Consider the following 17973-nt stretch of genomic DNA (forward strand, 5'->3'; position numbering starts at 1 on the left):
CTTCTCTGCACCTTCCACTTCTTCGCCGCCCAGTAGTAGTCCGCATTATTCGGCGCCGCCGCGGTCGGCGAGCGCATCGCGTCTGTTCTGCCCTTATTCATGGGTGCGGCTCGCCGGCTCTCCGACTCGCAGACGCCCCCGTGCGAATCAATATGCAAGCCGTATGCGAGAAGAGTTCTCAAATCGAACGTCAAAGCCCAAGTTAGCCCATTAGGGTGGTTTCCTGGGCCGAAAAACCACGTGCCAATCTCCCTTGGGCCAATGTGCCGGGCTCTTTGGAAGACCACCGGACACGGATTCAACGCCCGCTTCCCTTCGTTTTTTCCCCGACCCACGTCGTCTCGTTGCTCACCATCATCCCTCACGCGTCCACGGCTGCAGCCGTGCCAAAAAGTGTAGCCGAGCAAGCTCGCTATTGCACAAACATCTCAGAACCCAGAAGACATACCAGTAAAAATTTCCTATTTTCCTTCAGGGCTATACTCAATTTCTTCAAGGGTCTATTTGAATCTCGTGAATTAAAACCAATATGTAGAATATGCTGCTCATTTCATTATTAGATTACTTTCTAATTCTTCTCAGTTCCTTGAAACCAAAGTGCGTGGGCCTAAGAGTAAATTGCGTGCAGAGCACAAGAATTTGCAGTTTACTCTTTCTTCAACAAAAGTTTGAGTGAGGTTCTCATGGGGGACTCGTTCTTGGTATTAAATGTTGAAAGTGATTGATGGGTTTTTATCATTTTCCGTGTGTACGTAATGCAATACTGATGCGCACAATAGAGTTTTTATCGTTATAGATGTTGATAGTGATTTTTTTTAACCAAGACGCTGACCGTTGATACATGCTCGCGAGTGTTGCTTGTTTACTGTACTAGCTAGCTAGGGGTATGATTTAAGAGTCACCCGCGAATTGATCATGAATCAGTTGGTTAAGTTCTTTACAGTGGAAACTATCCATCTGTGTTCAAGTCCTCGATTTGGCACATTTCCTCGTATTTTTCTGGATTTATTATAAGATTTAACGGCGCTATACTTTAAGGGGGTGTTTAGTTCCACGGACTAAATTTTAGTCCATGTCACATTGGATGTTTGGACACTAATTTAGATTATTAAATATAGACTAATTACAAAACTAACTGCACAGATTGATACTAATTTGCGAGACGAAACTATTAAGCTTAATTAGTCCATAATTTGACAATGTGTTGCTATAATAAATATGTGTTAATGATGAATTAATTATGCTTAATAGATTCATCTCGTAAATTAGTCTCCATATGTGTAATTAGTTTTATAATTAACTCATGTTTAGTCCTCCTAATTGGCATCCGAACGTCCGATGTGATTGGGACTAAACTTTAGTCTCTAGAACTCAACACCCCTAAGTGGTAGATGACGTCCCCATCGACGGCGAGGCACCTATGATAACTTCGTGAATCTAGAAATCTTCTGGCTTAGTACTGTAATTTTTTTTAAAAAGAAATGCTTCTGCACCCATATACTCATCTCCATGGACAAAGCGTTGCCGTATCAATCGAATTGAATCGGCACAGTGTCAAGGAAAAAAAGGACATGTATGAAAAAATATGACATTCCCTGGACTTTTGGTGTTGATTGCCTAGATTATTCATATTTGTGTGAATACTAAGGATATATATAGTATATGCTTTTGTAGTTCCATGTAAGCATAAGCCACGAGATGAAAAAAATTACGAATTCAAATTATGCAATCCTTTTTTCATGATACTCCATGAAATCATTTTATGCAGCTACTTTTTAGTGTTGATATATAAGCGTGCATGGTAAATGATCAAATGCAAGCTGCGGACAAGTCGCGATAAAACAGAGTCAAATCTTGTCCAGTGCTCCGGTATAAACAGTGGCGACTGTGAACGCACGGCAGCCACACAAACCCGTGCCTAAACTATAGCTGGAGCCCTGGAGGCGAGAGCGCGACAGCGCGAGAAGGACGGCGGCCAAGTGGGCGGCAGTGGCAGCCGCCCGCGCAGCCACAGGCGCTCGCCCGCGGCCGCGCGCACCACGCACGCGAAAACGGAGGGGAGTAAACGCCGTCGCCCGCCCCCGCACCGCAGCCAGACGCTGGAAGCGCCGGCCCGGAACGAACGCGCGGCGCCACCACCCACATCACTGCCCTGCCCCAGCACCACCCACCCAGCGCCACGCCCGCCCACCACGCCACCACGCGGACCGCAGCCGCGCTGCAGCTGCTCACAGACAGGGCAACGGACCTCCTCCACCTCCACGCGAGCGAGCGGACGACACAACGCGGCCATCCCATCACCGCACCGTTGAGATCCCTCTCCGCTCGCCTCTCGATGGTCTCCGCCAGCGCGCCGCCGCCGCCGCAGTCCGATGCGGCCGGGTCGGGGGAGGACGCGAGCAAGAAGGTGCGGAAGCCGTACACCATCACCAAGTCCCGGGAGAGCTGGACGGAGCAAGAGCACGATAAGTTCCTCGAGGCCCTGCAGCTGTAAGCAGACCGCAACCCCTCACTTGGGTTTCGTTTGTTTCGATGCGCGCTTTGCGTTTCACAGGTATGAAGCGCCGGGCTTTGTGGTGTATTCTGGCTAAAAGACTAGATGTTTTCTGTCTTTTTGATGCGTTAATTGTGTCGTTGTGGATTTTTATTTTTTAATGTCTTGGGCATTTTTCTGAAGATATGGAACAATAAATAGCGGTGCAGCTGCTTGTTCACTTATTTGGGATTTTGCTATCATTTTTTGTAACTCAATTTGTTTTTTTATGATTTCAATCTAGAACTTTATTCGTTGAAGATTTCCCAGTCCTTTTTAGGTCAACATAGGGAAACAAATTATGTATTCAGGCAGTTCAGATACTGTGATTCACAAGCTGAATATGGAGTGCAGGTAAAATTCTCCAGTTTGCAGAATTTGGTATTTGAAATGATGAAGAAATTTGTGCTCTTTGCTCTACTGGTGCTACCATTAGCCAGTTTTTTTTTTTTTTTAAGATTCAACTAGGACTTCACTAGTTGAAGAGTTTTCGGTTTCTTGCATACGAAAATAAGATGTATATTGGGCATTTGGGCTACTGTGGTTCACAAGAGAATATGTAGGACAAATAGGAAGCATCCAATTTGTGGATGTTGGAATTTCAACTGATGAAGACTCTAGTGCAGTAGTGCTCTTTGCTCAACTGGTGGTGTCATTTGCCTGGGTAGGGCACACTAGATTCTCTAAGCCAGCAAAGCATGTGTTCTTGCAATTAGTCTGCCGACACAAGTTAAGCAGGATCCAAAAATCATGCATCTCATCTGTCCAATTAAAAAGGCGTGCATCTTTATCAGCATATACTTTGCGGATGGCCTTTCAGAATGCACTCTTACACACACGGGTTGTTAGCAGTATTCTGGCTTCTCTCATTCTCTGCTTCATAGTATTTTGATTGCAAGCATTAACTTGGTCCTGATTGGACACCTGAATTTATTGACGTCTTTGAGCATCATGATTTGTTGTCATGATGCCACTCTTGGTCCCAAACTCCCATAGCCTCATGTGCTCACACTATCGTTATCTCTGCACAACTTTCTTTTCGGTGCGTATGATCGCAGCCTTTTGCATATGATTGTGATGATAACGTGCCTTGTTGCCCCAAGAGCACACCATTTACTGTTCTTGAATCCATACACCTGGCCCAAAAAAATTGTCAGTGAAATATAAGACCACATCTTGCATGTAATATTCGTGTGTCAACTATGTTTCTTTTCTTTTCAGCTTTGACCGTGACTGGAAGAAGATAGAGGCTTTTGTTGGCTCCAAGACCGTCATCCAGGTATTCCTATTGTAAACGGAACTATAAGCTGTTTAACTGTATAAGAAGCCTGTTAATCAAACTGTTTAGCTTATGCATCAACAAATCAAGTGAAATAATGCATCAAATATTCAATTTGTTACTTTAAGCGGATGCTGATTAACAAATAACTGACGGTTTTGCCTTGGTTGTGTTCTTCTTCTCTGTGTTACAACTTACAACAATAGAACTAGAAAGCATTAGAAATAGCAGTCAAGCGTTACAACATTAGAAATAGCAGTCAATTTGGATATCTTCATCTCCTGGTCCTACATTTTTCAATGTTAAACAAGCACCTATCTGTTCATTATCAATTGATTCTATCCTAGAACCATTTTCATTTGGTACTTTTGTTTGGTGTTGTAGATTAGGAGCCATGCACAAAAGTACTTTTTGAAGGTTCAGAAAAATGGAACCAGTGAACATATCCCGCCTCCACGACCAAAGCGAAAAGCTGCTCATCCATATCCTCAGAAGGCTTCCAAGAATGGTGAGACTTCATATCCTCAGAAGGCTAAAAATAACAACCATATCTATCAGTCTCATGCACCATGGGGCATCAAATTTACAAGCACCCTTTGTATATCAAATAGTTGCTTTAATGTCCTCTCCCTGACTTACAGAACCAAACTATGGGCTCAAGACAGATTCATCTTCCATCCGTAGGAACTCTGGCATGAATGTGTCTGTTTCTTCATGGGCTCATAGTTCCATCCCACAAGCTGTTGCTTCAACGATGGTGAAAGGTTTGTATTCCACTGTGCTTCTTCTGTCAAAATGTTTTGTTGGAATATTCCTCTGTTAATTCTTATCTTTCACCCAGAAGATTTAGGTGCTGGAAGACCAGGTCCAAATAATTTTTGCTCAAGCAGTACTGAAGGCCCTCCAAGAACATGGCAACCTGGTGAAACAAATGATCAAATAAATCTAGTTCCATCACTCCGCCGTTAGTACCTCATGATATTTCTGCTAATCATCTAACAGTGCAAAATAATTACTCAGATTCTGTCCACCTCTACTTGTGAATTTGTAAGCTTCAATCTTAAAACTGCTGGCCCCTTCTTTAGAATGAACCAAACTCCAATAATCTTTTGATGGTGCTTAACATACGGAGAAATGGTGTAACGAAAAACAGTGCAATCCATTTCTTTATACTGCTTTTTTTTCAAATATTCAAATATTTTACTATTTCCAATTTTGAATCTTTGTCTTGAATGAATTGCTAGCTTATCTTATTCAGATTGGCATCGTTGACATTTCTATTCTGTCTTTCAAATATTTGATACAGTTATGCCGGATTTTGCGGAAGTATACAGCTTCTTAGGTAGTGTTTTCGATCCAAGGACAAGTGGTCATCTGCAGAAACTTAAGGAGATGAATCCAATTGATGTTGAGACAGTATGTCAGTCATGGATATGCCTTATTTCCCTTTTCTCTTCATCATAATCATAAACATGTCCTAACTAGTCTGCAGTAACATTTGCACCATTTGTCCTCCAAAATAATGGCTTTTCTCAAATTCATAGTTATGACAACGCAATATAAACAATTTCTGCTAGTCTTTATTATGTACGGTGCCTGGTAGTAGTTAAGCTCTCCTCATTCAAGCATTGTGGCAAACTGAATAGTCACTATGTTTCGTTCTCTGTCGAATTCATCATTTCCTCAAAATTATGGTTTGGAACTCTCTGCCTGTATTCACTAATGGACATGTGTGTCAATTTACCGTTAGGCACTGTTGTTGATGAGGAATCTCTCCATCAATTTGACGAGTCCTGATTTTGAAGATCAAGTAAGTAGTTCAAACATGTCTTCAGATTATGCCTCTACTAAATTGTTTGCCACTAATTGATGATTGTGTATTTCGACCCACTAGTAATTGTAATGTGTTCTTTAGGGGTCTAGTTCATGTTTCTGTGTTTTGCTGTTTGCATCATTTCTCTATGGTATTTCCTCTAATAGAGGTTTCCTTTACCTTTCTTAAAATATTAGTATTCAGAACTATGTTACCCATCATGTTATGTCATTTTTGCTGTGTGTATACAGTGGAGGTAGCCACTTCGAAAATTCTCATTCAGTCAACATGTAAAGAAGCTACACATGATTTGTGTAGTTTTGCCTTCTTGAACCATTCATGATCTTAATTGATGCTTCTAGCAGGGCTTGCCAATTGGTGATGCCAGCACTCAGTAGAGCAGGCCTGAAGTCTGAACCACTATCTTATAGCATAGACTTTTATGTCCTGACACCCACATTGCATTAAGTGAGAAAACACAAGATTAATCTGTGCTAAGTGTACCAGGTTAGCACGGATTAATCTTCAGAAAGTTAGTCTTCAGTAAAGAACTAATCTGTGCCAAGCATGTCAGGTTAGTCAAGCACCTCAGCACTGGTAAACTTGTATATTAAAGTAGGCATGCAGTATAGTTCGATCATCAAATCAGGATGCGATTTCTCTTATTCTCAAGCATAAAAAGACTCTTCAAAAAAAATAGCATAAAAAGGAACTGAGCTGTACTCTATGCATTTTTGACAGAGGAAGTTGTTGTCTTCATATAGCACTTCTGATGGACTTGAGCTAGGGAGCTCCAGGAGTTCAGCTCTAGCGATGAGTACGCCTTTCATGTAAGGTGTGAGTTCTTCGTTGTCCCGCCACCTCTTTTGTTCCCACAATTTACTGACGAGTTCATAACTATTCCAGGATTAAAGGCGAATAGTGTGGCCAGGTCTCTCCACATATAATTTCTGTTCGACAGACCTCAGGATGGTGCCCTGGCATAGCACCGATGAGTGATGAAGGAGGTGCTTGCACCTTTGTGCTTCTCGCTAGCTTCATGCCTTCGGCTGAAGATTGTGCAAGGGTGCAGCCGTGTACAGTAGGCTTCTGAAAGGTGAGATTGGTCTGCGGCCTGATGTGTATATATAATTTTTGCCAGGAAGCGTGTACCCTTCCTGTCCTATCCTATCCCAAAAGGTCTGTCATCTAGGCTCATGAAAGCTGCTTCAGATCAAGGCTGTCCTTGGAAATTGAAAGAGGAAAGGAGATTTTGATCGGTTTCTGGCTGCTCTGTTGATACGAAACTTGTGCCCCATGTGGCCGTCTCCATCTGAGAAAGCATGTGTGCAAGTTTCACTTGAGGAGTTGAGGCGATCATGGTGCTGTAATGCGGCTTATCTTCCCACTTCGAATATTTGTTGTTCCTATGTATTGTCTATATTGCATCAGGCGTTGCCATTATGTAAAAGGAAAATAAATTCACAGTGTAAAGGAGACTTGTGCGTTAGCACTACCATTTGAAATCTATGCAGTGTCGAGGATACCCAGCGACTAGTCTTTGCCACATTTTTTGTTGCTGTATCAGCAGTCTGGTTACTCTGACAACGAGTTCATTGCAAGGGTGGATATGCTATTTGAAGTGGCCTTTTTCAAATGCTTTAGTTTATTAGTTCAAAAAAAATGTTTTAGTTTCATTTTCTTTGTGCAAATAAAAGGCAATTCCCTGGACCCTACTAAACGGGGTCTAAAGCTTAATCTATGTCCAAGTCCAACTATCTGCTACCCAACTGTACGTTTTCGAGTACATGTGTCCTGGCTAGAGTCCAATGACCATGATAAACTCAACTGTAGTCTGGAAAAGGTGCTTCAGTATTCCAATTTTGCAACACCATTGGACTCGAACGCTCGTGCTAATTCCGGTCAAAGCCTAAGGCAGCAAGCTGCCTGGAGTACTTAAGCATTTCTCCTCCAACTGCGGGTGCAGCCATCGCATCTCCAGCTCCAGATGCTCACTTCGCCTTGGCGCAAATAATTCCGACACACGAAAAAAAAAAACGCAAGGATTTCTCGGTTCCTCCTCGCGCTCTCCCCTTCACCGAGAGCATCCCAAGAAAGGCTCGGCCACTGTGCTATCTCGCCCACCAAGTCAGCACCAGCAGCGGCTGCGGCGCCATGGCCACCGCCCCCAACGCCTCCTCCCTGCTCCTGGTTTCCTCCCCCATCTCCACCGCGGCACGAGCCAGCGCCGGGTCCTGCCCTCCCTCCGCCCAGCCGTCGCTGCGCCTCCGGCCGAGGCCGTCCCTGGCCGTCGCGGCCGCCGTCCAGGCGGAGCACCAGCCCGCGGTGGCCGCGACGCCGAAGCCGCCCGCGCTACCGTTCCGCGTGGGCCACGGCTTCGACCTCCACCGCCTGGAGCCCAACCTCCCGCTCATCATCGGCGGCATCAACATCCCCCACGACCGCGGCTGCGAGGCTCACTCTGACGGTACGCGGTCCTGGGGCCGCCACTTCCCTCTCTGTTCCTGCGTGGTTCCGTTTCTGACCTCGCGTTTGGGAATTTCTGTTTCGCCCTGTGCAGGCGACGTGCTGCTTCACTGCGTGGTGGACGCGATTCTCGGCGCGCTGGGGCTGCCGGACATCGGGCAGATTTTCCCGGACTCCGACCCCCGTTGGAAGGGCGCCGATTCTTCGGTGTTCATGAAGGAAGCCGTGAGTTTCTCCTCTTTCTAGTGCGTTATCTCTAGTTCATTCGATGCAATCAATTCCATCTTGTTTCCCTAACCATGTTAGGATCTGCGGTATTTTTTGTAAGTAGCATGGTTTCAAGTGCTAGTTGAATGCTTTATCACAACAAAATGTAGAGTTTCATAGAGAGAAAAAACTCGGACTGTGGGGATAACATGCGTCGCATTAAGGTAGAGGACGGCCCGTGGCCTATGAGTGGGCCGGTGCAACAAATATGTGCTTTGGGTAATGCGGGGCAGACGAGGTTTTTTTTTTTTTTTTACCTCCCCCGTGGGGGATTGAACCCAGGCCGCGAGGGTGCCACCCGGAGTGCTTCACCAGCCGGTCTAGCATCCGTTGGCAGAGTTCCATAGAGAAATTTTGGGATTTTCAGAAAACAGTTAGGTAATCCCTACTGATGATCAATATGAAGCATGTCAGGATTTCGATATCATGTGTAAAATTGGACGGTCTCTCTGTACTTGAAGTGCTGGATCAGTTATCAGAGCATACTGTAGATTGATTACCTAAAATTTGGTGAACCATTCGTAATTCCACATCATTTTTTTAAATGAATAACTTCACATCTTATAGCATATCGTGTTGTTTAATTATTTTTTCTGCTCGTATTTGTTACAGACTTATAGCTTTATGTCAAAATGTAATATGTAGATGCCTTGTGGTATTTGGATTGGAGAACATCCTTGAAAATGCCATAGTTCATTCCCTGCTTTCTCACTGTTTCGCTGGTCTATTTTTCCTGAATCATTAGATGCTCAGTCGTTATTATGCCAAGATGTCTTGGCAGTTCTTACACGAGTTGCTGACTGCAAAATGTGTTTTGACCTTGGACTCTTTAAGGGCAGAAAATATTCCACGTTTTAGATTTTGTACAAGCCATGGGCCACGTGCATAGAATGCTGACTGCACATTTACTATTGGTACTTTCGGAAGTTTTCCCCATGCCTTAGAATTTGGGATTAAACTGTGTCTCTTTTTCTGCATAAACCCGTTGACTAGTGAAATTTGTCTTATGTCACTTATTTAGCATCACACTATTTGTTGCCCCTTCAGACAATTTATGTAGGGTCTTATATCTAATCTGAGCATAGCTGTTCTCTCTTATAGAAAACACTTGCTTCTATTTTAGCATTGAAGTGCTTGAAGTCCCAATATACAACACTTTAAGCTCCTTCTATTGCCATGTCGTTTCAGGTGAAATTGATGCATGAAGCAGGCTATGAGCTGGGCAACCTTGATGCTACGCTGATCTTGCAAAAACCAAAAATTAGCCCATTCAAGGAGACAATCCGTTCGAATTTGTGCGACCTACTTGGGGCAGATCCATCTGTGGTCAATCTCAAGGCCAAGACACACGAGAAAGTTGACAGTCTAGGGGAAAACAGGAGCATAGCTGCTCATACTGTAGTTCTCCTGATGCGGAAGTAGAAAGAACAAATAGTAGATAAGTGTATCGTGCTACAAGAAAAAGGTCGTTACGTTATACTTGTGATTGTTAAGTGATCTAGCCAGTATAGAAATCTTCATGTGGTAGAAACAATAAAGCTGACTGCAATAAGAAATTTTCTGTGTTTTACTTGTACTGTCAGTTTGTTTCATGGAGTCCCCCCCTTCTACAATGTATCATGATGTTGAGTTGTCTTTAATTGATACATAGGAATGATATTCATCAATGTTTTCAGGTCGTCCGATTAATCGCGATTAGTCGTCTTGGTCGGTCCTTGGTATTCGATTAGGAGGACCGACTCGATTAGCTCGACCAGAAAGCTGGTCGTCCGATTAGTCGACGACTAATCGCAATTAGTCGTCCGACTAGGACAGAGACGACCAGTTTGGTTACTCTATTTTTTGGCCTGTTTAACTAGGCGGTCAACAACAACAACAACAGAGCCTTTAAGTCCCAAACAAGTTGGGGTAGGCTAGAGTTGAAACCCAGCAGAAGCAATCAAGGTTCAGGCACGTGAAACTTGTTTAACTGGGCGGACATGTGGGACTATTGAATGTCAATGTTTGTGACTTTGTGTTGAACACTTTAGCTTATCTGTACTGAACTAATTTGGTTATGTAATATGCTGGCTGTGTGGCTGCTATGGTCTGCTAAATGTTAGTTATTTTGCTACTACAGTAGTGCTGCTGTTCAGGTGCATCAAGATCAAGACTGCATTAGTGTCACCAGCTAAACACCAATGTAGTCTTGATGCTTAGCTTTATTGTGTGTGTGTGTGTGTGTGTGTGTGTGTGTGTGTGTGTGTGTGTGTGTGTATAGAGAGAGAGAGAGAGGTATATATCCTGATATACATGGATGGCTAGATGGATGACCAGGGTCGACTAATCGGCCTGGTTGACGACTAATCACGATTAGTCTCCTGGTCGGTCCCATGGCGACCAGGTTCGACCAGACGATGTGAAAACATTGATATTCATATCGATAAACATCCTGGTCTGGCCGTCTTAGTGTGAACATCCGGTGAACTTCATTTACACCAATAAAAATATTTTTCCTTTAACGAGGTTCAACAGAATGAAGCAATAGTTATCGATTGCACACAAGATACATAAAATTATGGGTGAAAATCAGATAGATTTAAACAAACTCGTAAGTACTAGTGTATTAGTAACATCATTAAGACATGTTCGTTTATGCTGAAATTTAGCTTATGCTGAAATGTTGTGAGAGAAAAACACCGTTTCATAGCTCAAAAGTAGCTCAAGTGAACAGGGGTGTACCAGATTATCTTATCATCTGTACGAAGGACAACTACCACTCAGTGTGATAGTCTGGATATTGAGGCCAAAAAATCGACCTGCTAAGCACACAGCATAGTTTCAACCTTCAACATGGAAGGAAGAATCAGATAGAATACCGAAGCAAGATTGAAGCAAGCGCCAATGAAATACACTGCAGCTTTCTCCAGTTCCATGTGGTCTGAGGCTGCTATGGTCTCTGAAACATATAACAATATTCTTTGCCAGCCTTTTTCTGAATCTGAAGTCAAAACGGCCTTGTTTCTTATGGAAAGCAATAAAGCTGCTGGGCCAGACAAAATTCCCATTGAATTCTATCAATCATGCTGGGATATCATTAAGGATGACATCTTGAAATTGTTTGATGACTTCTTCCATGAAAGGGTAGATATCAGTAGACTCAATTATGGAATTATAACTTTACTTCCTAAGGTGAAAGAAGCAAATAGGATACAACAGTGTAGGCCGATGTGCCTACTCAATTGTCTGTATAAACTTATTACCAAAACCTTGACAATCAAACTCGAAGCGGTTGCGGAAAAGCTAATTCATTGTAACCAAACTGCCTTTATGAAGGGCAGAAACATAATGTCTGGGATTCTATGTCTACATGAGATTCTACACGAAAACCAAAAAAAGAAAAGAAACTGGAATAATTCTAAAGCTAGACTTTGAAAAAGCATACGACAAGGTTAATTGGAATTTGTTATTTGAGTGTATGGAGAAGAGAGGTTTTAATCAGAAATGGTGCAACTGGATCGAGCAAGTGGTCACAGGGGGGACAGTGAGTGTTAAAGTGAATAATTCTATTGGCCCTTACATAAAGAGCTACAAAGGAGTTCGACAAGGAGACCCCTTATCTCCAATTCTCTTCAATCTAATTGCTGACTGTTTAACTAGAATGGTTTCTAAAGCTCAGCAGAATGGTCTAATCACTGGTCTGGTTGAACACATTATACCTCATGGGGTAGCAATTCTGCAATATGCAGATGATACAATTGTTTGCTTGAAAAATGATATGGAAGGGGCTGCTAATATGAAATCTGCTATATGTTTATGAAATGATGGCTGGATTAAAAATCAATTTTAATAAGAGTGAAATCATTATGATAAATGATGAAGGCAATTTAGGACAAGCTTATGCTGAATTGTTCAACTGCCAAATTGGCTTGTTCCATATAAAATACCTTGGGGTTCCAGTAAGTCCAAGTAAACTCCATGTTGCTGATTGGCTTCCACTTATTGATAAAAGTCTCAAGAGACTGGATGTGTGGAAAGGTGGGTGTATGTCGATTGCTGGCAGATCCACTCTCATTAGTGCCAATTTGAATAATTCTCCAATCTATCATATGTCGGTATATTTATTACCCAAAATAGTAGTGGAAAGATTAGACAAAATTAGAAGAAGTTTCTTTTGGCAAGGTGGAGGCACACAAAAGAAATATCATTTGGTTAAATGGGAAAAGATTTGCAAAAGTAAGAAGAAAGGTGGCTTGGGAATCAAAAATTTGAGAAAAATGAACATTAGCCTTCTCAGCAAGTGGTGGTGGAAACTTGAAGATGAAAAAGGTCTATGGCAGGATATCATTAGATATAAATATTTGAAAAAGGACACAATTCATAGTTTTACACATAAATTGAGTGATTCCTCTGTATGGTATGATATGCTTAAAGTTAGAGAGATTTATTTGCAAGGTAGAACTGTGGGGATTAGAAGAGGAAACCTCACTAGATTCTGGAAGGATGCATGGATGTATCAGCAGCCCGTCTGTGAAATTGCTCCAGTGCTATTTGAGCTCTGTGATCAGAAAGAAGTTACTGTTGAACAGGTTAGAAGTGGTGAGGTTACTTTTACATTTAGAAGATGGCTCCCACAAGATCTGAGAGCTAGCTGGGAACATATCCGGAGAGATGCTTATTCATTTCCGCTGAGTCTGATAGGATTCTCTGGTTACTAGAAAAGAAGAAGTTCTCAGTTAAGTCAGTTTATAACGCACATGTTCGGACGTTGGTTTACATCATAGGAAAATTTGGAAGGGAAAAGTGCCGGCAAAGATTAAGATCTTTATGTGGTTACTGACCAATAATGCAATTTTGACTAAAGACAATTTGATTAAAAGGAAATGGAAAGGTGAACCTGAATGCTATTTCTGTAGGAACCCTGAGAACATTCCTCATCTGTTTTTTCAATGCTCCGTGGCACGAACAGTTTGGGCTATCATGGCAAAGTGTTTTGGCGCTAATACCATTCCAAAAAATCTGAATCAATGCTGGAGTTGGTGTGAAAAGTGGCTACCATTTGGCGAAAAGTTCCATATGTGTGGTGTGGCAGCAATTTGCTGGGCTATCTGGAAAGCGAGGAACAAAGCGTGTTTTGAGAAAGTGATCATTAAGAGTCCAATTGAAATTATATATTATGTTTGTGCGCTAATAAGATATTGGGCAGGTCTTTACTCTGAAGCAGACAGGAAGCAACTTAATACTATGCTTCAGATAGCAAACAAGTTACTGAAGCAGCAGAAGAGGAGTGACGGCAACTCAGCACAGATACAGGATGGTGATTCTGACGGGCAAGACAACGCTCCAGCATGAGGACTGGGAAGGAGAATTCGTGTTGAAAAGCTGCAAGTAACAAAAGGTCACAAATTCAGCTTCATTTTGATGTATATATACTGCAATGCCTCTTCGTGCGGTCTGTACTCTCGTCCAAACTCTCCTGATGGAGTGATTTGAGAGCCGGAGAGTCCTGGTAGACAGTTTAGCTTTTTGGTGCCCCTGAGTCGTAGCTTGGGTAGCCTGATGGGTAGTTCCGATCGGAGGCTGACGAAACTCTTATCTTTGTTCTGTTATCTGTCTACTCTCTTCACAAACTTTGTATTTCCGTTGATCTTGATTAATGGAAATGGGAAATGTTTCTCGGTTGGAAAAAAAAAAGGTGTGTTCTGTTTATTTACTTCTTCTTGTTACCTATATTCAGCATTCAAAACAATGGATAAACTGTAATTTTAAGTCTAAGCTGTAAAAAAAAGAGAGTCTAAGCTCATGACTACAAAAGGTCTATTTCATCACTCTGACTGACCTGACCAAAACACATCAGCAGCTAGATCTATAAACATCTCGTGCATCGACTAAACTGCACTAATTGGACTAAGTTTATGCACATCAGCAGCTAGATCTGCCATGTGCCTGTTCATACTGTGCCATACTGAATATATTTTTTCAGCATCATGATGCCTTGTATCTGCTGACACGAACTTGAAACCCTCAACCCCTCCAACATCTACAAAACTCCACCCAGTCTCTTTTCTCAACCCAACTCTCCTCATTTCAGACCTAATCTTTGCAGCATCTCTCCATCTCCCAGCCGAGGCATAGGTATTTGACAAGGACACTCTCCATATGTCACTCTCCGGTTCCAAGGCTGACAATTCTTCAGCAGCTTTTTCTGCAAGATCAACATTCCCATGAAGCTGGCAAGCAGCCAAAAGAGGTCCCCAGATGGATGAATTGGGATGGACAGGCATGTCCCTGATGAATTCTTCAGCCTCTGCAAACCTCCCAGATCTTCCAAGCAGATCAACGACGCAGGCATAGTGATCCATGCTAGGTTCAATGCTGTGGTCTCTTCCCATGCTTTCAAAGCACTTGTAACCTTCTGAAATCAAACCAGAGTGACTGCAAGCTGATATCACACTCACAAATGTGATAGCATTTGGCATAGGTGTTCCAGCATCCTTCAACTGGTGGAAAACCCTTAGAGCTGAATGGCCATCGCCATGCATACCATAAGCATTGATCATTGAATTCCAGGAAACAAGGTCCTTAGTATCCATCCGTTCAAAGATCATCTCAGCAAAATCAATTCTTCCTAACTTAGCATACATGCTTATGAGAGCATTGCATATTGAAACGTCATATACAAAACCAGATTTCATGATGTATCCGTGAAGCATCTGCCCTTGATGAAGTACTCCTGCATTAGAGCAAGCCTGCAGTATGCTCAAGACCGTGACAAAGTCAGGCGCAAGCCCACCAGCAGCAGCATGAAGAGCACTGAAAAGCTCCATGGCTTCATTCACACGGTCACTTTTGGCAAGGCATGAGATGATGGTGTTCCATGAAACAATATCCTTAACCTTCATACCTTCGAATACCAAGAGTGCAGCATCAATTTGCTCAAATCTAGCATACATGCCCATAAGGGAGTTCTCAATGCTGACGCTTGGGAAAGCACCCATTTTAATTGTGTGCGCATGGACCCCCACCCCGTTCTTCATGGACCCTGAAATGGTGCAACCGTACAGAATTGACGCAATAACATCCTCGTTAGAGCACACGTTCCCACTCTTCAGGTAGAAATCCTTGAAAAGCCAGATAGCCTCTTCAACAAATCCGTTCTTTGCATACATAATGATGAGAGAATTCACCACTGAGGCATCATGCTCGAGCTCCAACAGAACAACAAGAGCGTGCACTGGACTGAACAATTCCGAGGCGCCCATCAAAGAGCACGCCTGAATGACGCTCAGCATCGTGACATTGTTGGGGAGGACACCATCTTCCAGCATCATGACGAACACCTCGAGGGCCTCTTCGAGCATACCATTGAGCACGCACCCTGATATGATGGCGGTCCAAAACCCCTGGAGGCTGCATTGAGCTGATGGATAACCGCAGGTAGAATTCCAGGAGATAGAGCATTAGCTATCTTCCTCCTCTTTGCAAAAAGAGTGAGTGCCTTCTCTCTAATAGCATCAGTCAAGCAGTGAACAGGTAGATCCTTGTGCTCCTTGATCCAAGCAGTCCAACTCTCAGCCAGATTATTATTGATGTAGTCACATTTGATGTCTGGACTGAACTTGCTCCTTGCCCACAATAGGTTGTGATATTGTTTGAGCCAGTGAAGCACATCTAGACTATCATCTACTACCTTGTCAAAGAAATACTTCAACTTGTGTGGTGTATATGCTCTAGCAGCAGGCCACATGTTCTTAGCATAGACATCTCCTGAGTAGTACATCATGTTTTCCATCAAATGCCTAAAGCACTCCCTCTGTTCACCATTAGACAAAACCTTGGCAACTGCAGCTTCAAGGCCCTTGCAAGCATCAATATAAACAGCTAGCTTGTCCATGGGGCCTATTGCCTTGCTCAATTGTTCCATAAACCATGTCCAATTTTTCTTTGTCTTGGAGTCAAAAAGTCCAAAGTCCAAGGGGTACATCCAGTTATGCCCATCCAAAGCTTGAGCTACAGGCAAGTGTCCATTCCAAAGTCCATTTAGTGATGTTGAGTCTATACTAATATAGGGCCTAGAACCATTTTTGAAACCATCAATTATAGTCTTGAAACAGTAGAAAAACCTTTTGAAATGAACCTTGTCCTCCACAGTCTCAGTGTCTATCTCTAATATACTCCTAGGTGACCTCATCTCAACCTCTGCCTTGAATTTGTACAACCAATCAAATGAATCACCCCATTTACCAAACAACTTATTGGCTGCCCTTTGTCTACCATAAACTACAGTCTAATACAAGATCTCTATTTTGTACCTAACTTGAAGCTTGTCATGTACTGCCTTTGGACCCATGCTAGGCTTCCTCTTGAGTAAGGGTGTGGCCCTCTCTGCCACCCAAGCCTATGATGCCATTGAACACCCAGGGACTCTAGCTCTAGAAGGACAATTGTGAATGCCTTCATTTATTTGCACCTGCAAAATGACATAAGAAGCCTGCACAAGTAAACATTTCATGAAAACATTCATAAGAATATTAAATTAGTTGAACAGCAAAAACAAGAAAGTATACCCTCACACTCTCATCATGTTGTGTCCTAGCTCTAATAATCCAAGGGCACCCAAGAGCAGCATAGTGTCCCCTAAACCTTTTCTTGTCAGAATGAGCAGTATCAAGTTCAAACTCCTTTACTATGGCACGTTGCCTCACTGCTAGCTAAAATCATCCATACTAGGGTAACAAGTCCCCACATACATGTCAAGATTATTCCTGTCCCACTTAAACATTGGCTCCTCTTCTACATTGTCATCCACTGGAATAGTAGCTTCACTCATATCTTGTTGCATTTCAGCTGTCGTTGTAGGGATAGGTATTGCTTCCCTTGCTGCTTGTTCTGCACTCTCATCTGTTGTCTTAAATCCAATTGCTTCATATACTTTGTTCTCGTCTACAGCTACAGTAGCATTGCCATCATCATTGCCATCTAGAAGTATGATCAGATTGGCCTAATCCACTGGCTCTGGTATATTAATAGGCATAGATGGAGGTGGTGAACTACATGTATCACCAGTGCCCTCTGCATTCTCAGATACATTAGAACCACTGCCTCCTACATTTCCAGGAATCCCACTGCCTTCACCACTAGTGACACTAGATGCACATCTACGCGTAGAACTATCATTACCAGAGTATGCATGTTTACTGACAACATCAACTACAAGAAAAGCAACCCTTTGTCCCCATCTGTCCTTTACCATTTGTTGAAAATGCTCATCCCTTCTCACTTTCCATTTAGAACCACTATTAGTGTCCGCTACCTAGACTGATAGTGTTTGTGATGGCCCCCAGATGATCTTTGTGGCCATCTCATCATGAAATTTCTCCAAAGTATACTGCCCAATTCTATCCATCCACAACTCATGCTCTTGCTTGACCATTTCTACTAGCCCATACTCCCCATCAGCGACATATTTACCAACCTTAATAACTAATCTAAACGCAGTGCCAGGATCAATCCTGATAGAATGAATCAACAACAAAACAACCAATGGGTTAGAACAATATCCTACATGGCACAGTTCTAAACAAGTCTACCATTTTTAGTGCAATCAAATATTTGTTGATGCAAAAGTGGATCTGC

The 17973-nt window shown here is 42.8% G+C and overlaps 3 protein-coding genes across 20 annotated transcripts; 2 read left to right on the plus strand and 1 right to left on the minus strand.

The window, feature by feature from the left end:
* Positions 1–1934: 1934 nt before the first annotated feature.
* LOC136467433 (protein REVEILLE 6-like) lies at positions 1935–7150 on the plus strand. 18 transcript variants are annotated; one of them, XR_010761568.1, is made up of 10 exons: positions 1935–2554; positions 3755–3812; positions 4197–4320; positions 4454–4576; positions 4654–4776; positions 5119–5228; positions 5563–5622; positions 6133–6199; positions 6390–6460; positions 6532–7150. XR_010761568.1 is itself a non-coding variant. In XM_066466132.1 (9 exons), exons 1-8 carry the CDS (start codon positions 2373–2375, stop codon positions 6457–6459), a joined length of 873 nt encoding a protein of 290 aa, XP_066322229.1. In that variant the 5' UTR covers positions 1938–2372; the 3' UTR covers positions 6460–6462; positions 6532–7150. The 18 variants fall into 18 exon arrangements, 11 of the variants coding, with proteins under 11 accessions (XP_066322235.1, XP_066322234.1, XP_066322233.1 ...); XR_010761569.1 differs by having other exon boundaries at positions 6390–6455; XR_010761566.1 differs by having other exon boundaries at positions 1936–2554; positions 6367–6460.
* A 162-nt stretch (positions 7151–7312) lies between these two features.
* Positions 7313–9979, plus strand: LOC136467434 (2-C-methyl-D-erythritol 2,4-cyclodiphosphate synthase, chloroplastic-like). Its single transcript, XM_066466141.1, has 3 exons — positions 7313–8092; positions 8186–8316; positions 9547–9979. The coding sequence occupies exons 1-3, from the start codon at positions 7780–7782 to the stop codon at positions 9778–9780; spliced, it is 678 nt and encodes a 225-aa protein (XP_066322238.1). The 5' UTR covers positions 7313–7779; the 3' UTR covers positions 9781–9979.
* Positions 9980–14146: 4167 nt separating this feature from the next.
* LOC136465955 (pentatricopeptide repeat-containing protein At1g06140, mitochondrial-like) lies at positions 14147–17590 on the minus strand. Its single transcript, XM_066464489.1, has 4 exons — positions 17401–17590; positions 17088–17316; positions 15836–16409; positions 14147–15740 (listed from the first exon to the last, which is right to left on the minus strand). The coding sequence occupies exons 1-4, from the start codon at positions 17588–17590 to the stop codon at positions 14226–14228; spliced, it is 2508 nt and encodes an 835-aa protein (XP_066320586.1). The 3' UTR covers positions 14147–14225.
* Positions 17591–17973: the final 383 nt, after the last annotated feature.

Source organism: Miscanthus floridulus, chromosome 7, assembly GCF_019320115.1.
Source record: "Miscanthus floridulus cultivar M001 chromosome 7, ASM1932011v1, whole genome shotgun sequence".
NCBI classification, from domain to species: domain Eukaryota; kingdom Viridiplantae; phylum Streptophyta; class Magnoliopsida; order Poales; family Poaceae; genus Miscanthus; species Miscanthus floridulus.